Source organism: Austrofundulus limnaeus, unplaced genomic scaffold, assembly GCF_001266775.1.
Source record: "Austrofundulus limnaeus strain Quisiro unplaced genomic scaffold, Austrofundulus_limnaeus-1.0 Scaffold70, whole genome shotgun sequence".
Classification (NCBI taxonomy): Eukaryota; Metazoa; Chordata; class Actinopteri; order Cyprinodontiformes; family Rivulidae; genus Austrofundulus; species Austrofundulus limnaeus.
This window is the reverse complement of record NW_013952472.1, coordinates 1,693,994-1,696,035: the sequence shown is the minus strand read 5'-3', so window position 1 is coordinate 1,696,035 and position 2,042 is coordinate 1,693,994. Positions and strand designations below refer to the sequence as shown.

Below are 2,042 nucleotides of genomic sequence, written 5' to 3'. Positions count from 1 at the left end.
GTCGAGATTTGTAAAAGTTGTAAAAGTCGAGAGTTGTAAAAGTTGTAAAAGTCGAGAGTTGTAAAAGTTGTAAAAGTCGAGAGTTGTAAAAGTTGTAAAAGTCTAGAGTTGTAAAAGATGAACGTTGTAAAAGATGAGCGTTGTAAAAGTTGAGAGTTGTTAAAGTTGAGAGTTGTAAAAGTCGAGAGTTGTAAAAGTTCTAAAAGTCGAGATTTGTAAAAGTAGTAAAAGTCGAGAGTTGTAAAAGGATGAGCATGTAAAAGTTGAGAGTTGTAAAAGTTGTAAAAGTCGAGAATTGTAAAAGTTGTAAAAGTCGAGAATTGTAAAAGTTGTAAAAGTCGAGAGTTGTAAAAGTTGTAAAAGTCGAGAGTTGTAAAAGCTGTAAAAGTCGAGAGTTGTAAAAGTTGTAAAAGGTGTAAAAGTCGAGAGTTGTAAAAGGTGTAAAAGTCGAGAGTTGTAAAAGTTGTAAAAGGTGTAAAAGTCGAGAGTTGTAAAAGGTGTAAAAGTCGAGAGTTGTAAAAGTTGTAAAAGTCGAGAGTTGTAAAAGTCAAGAGTAAGTTGTAAAAGTTGAGAGTTGTAAAAATCGAGAGATGTAAAATTTGTAAAAGTCTAGACTTTTACAAGTTATTAGAGTCTAATTTAACCACTGATGTTTAAAAGTTTAATATCATTAAAGAAACAGCTGCTCGGCTCAGGTTGATGTCAGCAGCTCAGAGATGCAGTAATCTGTGGGATTTTGATAGAAATAGTCCTGATTTGTAACTCTAAATGCATTACTGAGTGTAAGAAGAGTTTGGTCAAAGGAAAAAGCTGTTTCAGCTGATTCCACAGTGTCCATTCAGTTTGAAATGACTCGTACTAATGTGATGGACTGAAGTGTGACTGTTTGTGTGGGYAGGTTTGAGAGCACGGTGCAGATCAGTAAGCTGCAGGACCTGGTGAACCGCAGTAAACTGGCTCGCTGCAGAGGGAGATTCGTCTGTCCAGTCATCCTCTACAACGGAAAGGTATGTATCTTTTTAGATTATTAGGGAAACCTGATTAGGGCTGCAGCGATTAGCATAATCAACAATGTTGATTATAAAAATAAGTTGACGCAGCATTTTCATGTCGACGTACCTTATTATTTACCCCGTAAGTGTTCATTTGTAACTGCAATCACATAAAAAGCAAAAAAACAAGACTTAAAGTTTCCACAATTGGCTACATTTTTCTGAAAATCAACTAAAGAAAGTAAAGTGCAGACTCAGTTATTTCAGGGCAGGACAGCAGCAGCAACATGCTAACATGCTACAGCTGTCCTCTGGAGATCAATAAGTTTCATAAAGTTAGTTTGTTCATCAGGTTGAAGCATCAGATCTTATTTTAAGTGACTGATCATTTCGTTCTGTAGACAACCATCTATAAGTTTTGTTAGTTTACCATCAGAAAACAGTTTGTTGGAAGTAGAGCTATCAGTTACGCCAAATTTAGCTAATAAGTCAAAGCTTCATATTAATTCACTGAATTATATAATCAGTTTTGTCTCATCTTTTCAGGTTTTCTAATAGTGTTTAAGCCTTATTTTTAACTTTTGGACTGCCAGGTCCGATAAGACTTGAAACAGGATGGATTATTTACTTAATTTTATGCATCTGAATGTCACTTTAAGCAAAGTTATTCTGTAGTTTATTTAGTATTTGCAGCAGGGCAGGTTAACAGCCCCTCATGCTGGAGAGTAGCTGCTGTTTTGAGTTATTTGTACATTAGCTGTTTGTTTAAAAGACTGCTTGCAGTTAAAATGTATTATATAATTTCATCATGTTTACATGAATTAATGTTAAAATACATATGATTAAACTATTAAGATTGAGGTTCAAATTTGTATGTTTCATGGATTATTTTAATTAGCTATGGGAACTTGTGTTAAAGGGATCCACAATTAGTTGTAACATTAAACTTTATTTGATAAACATTTATTTTAACTGTAAAATAAAGATTGTAAAAATACTGTAGGCTGTTTTAGTTTTGTAAATTTTTTAAAATATATTTTAACACAACAC

General features: G+C 33.4%; 1 protein-coding gene across 3 annotated transcripts in view; it reads left to right on the top strand.

The window, feature by feature from the left end:
• The window catches only part of mtmr14 (myotubularin related protein 14), a 30,547-nt gene that overhangs the window by 7,848 nt on the left and 20,657 nt on the right, over nucleotides 1-2,042 (top strand). For all 3 annotated transcript variants that reach the window (XM_014010581.1, XM_014010582.1, XM_014010583.1), the window contains one exon: nucleotides 899-1,007. In XM_014010581.1, the coding sequence (XP_013866035.1) occupies nucleotides 899-1,007 (109 nt within the window). The remainder of the gene's footprint in view (nucleotides 1-898; nucleotides 1,008-2,042) is intronic.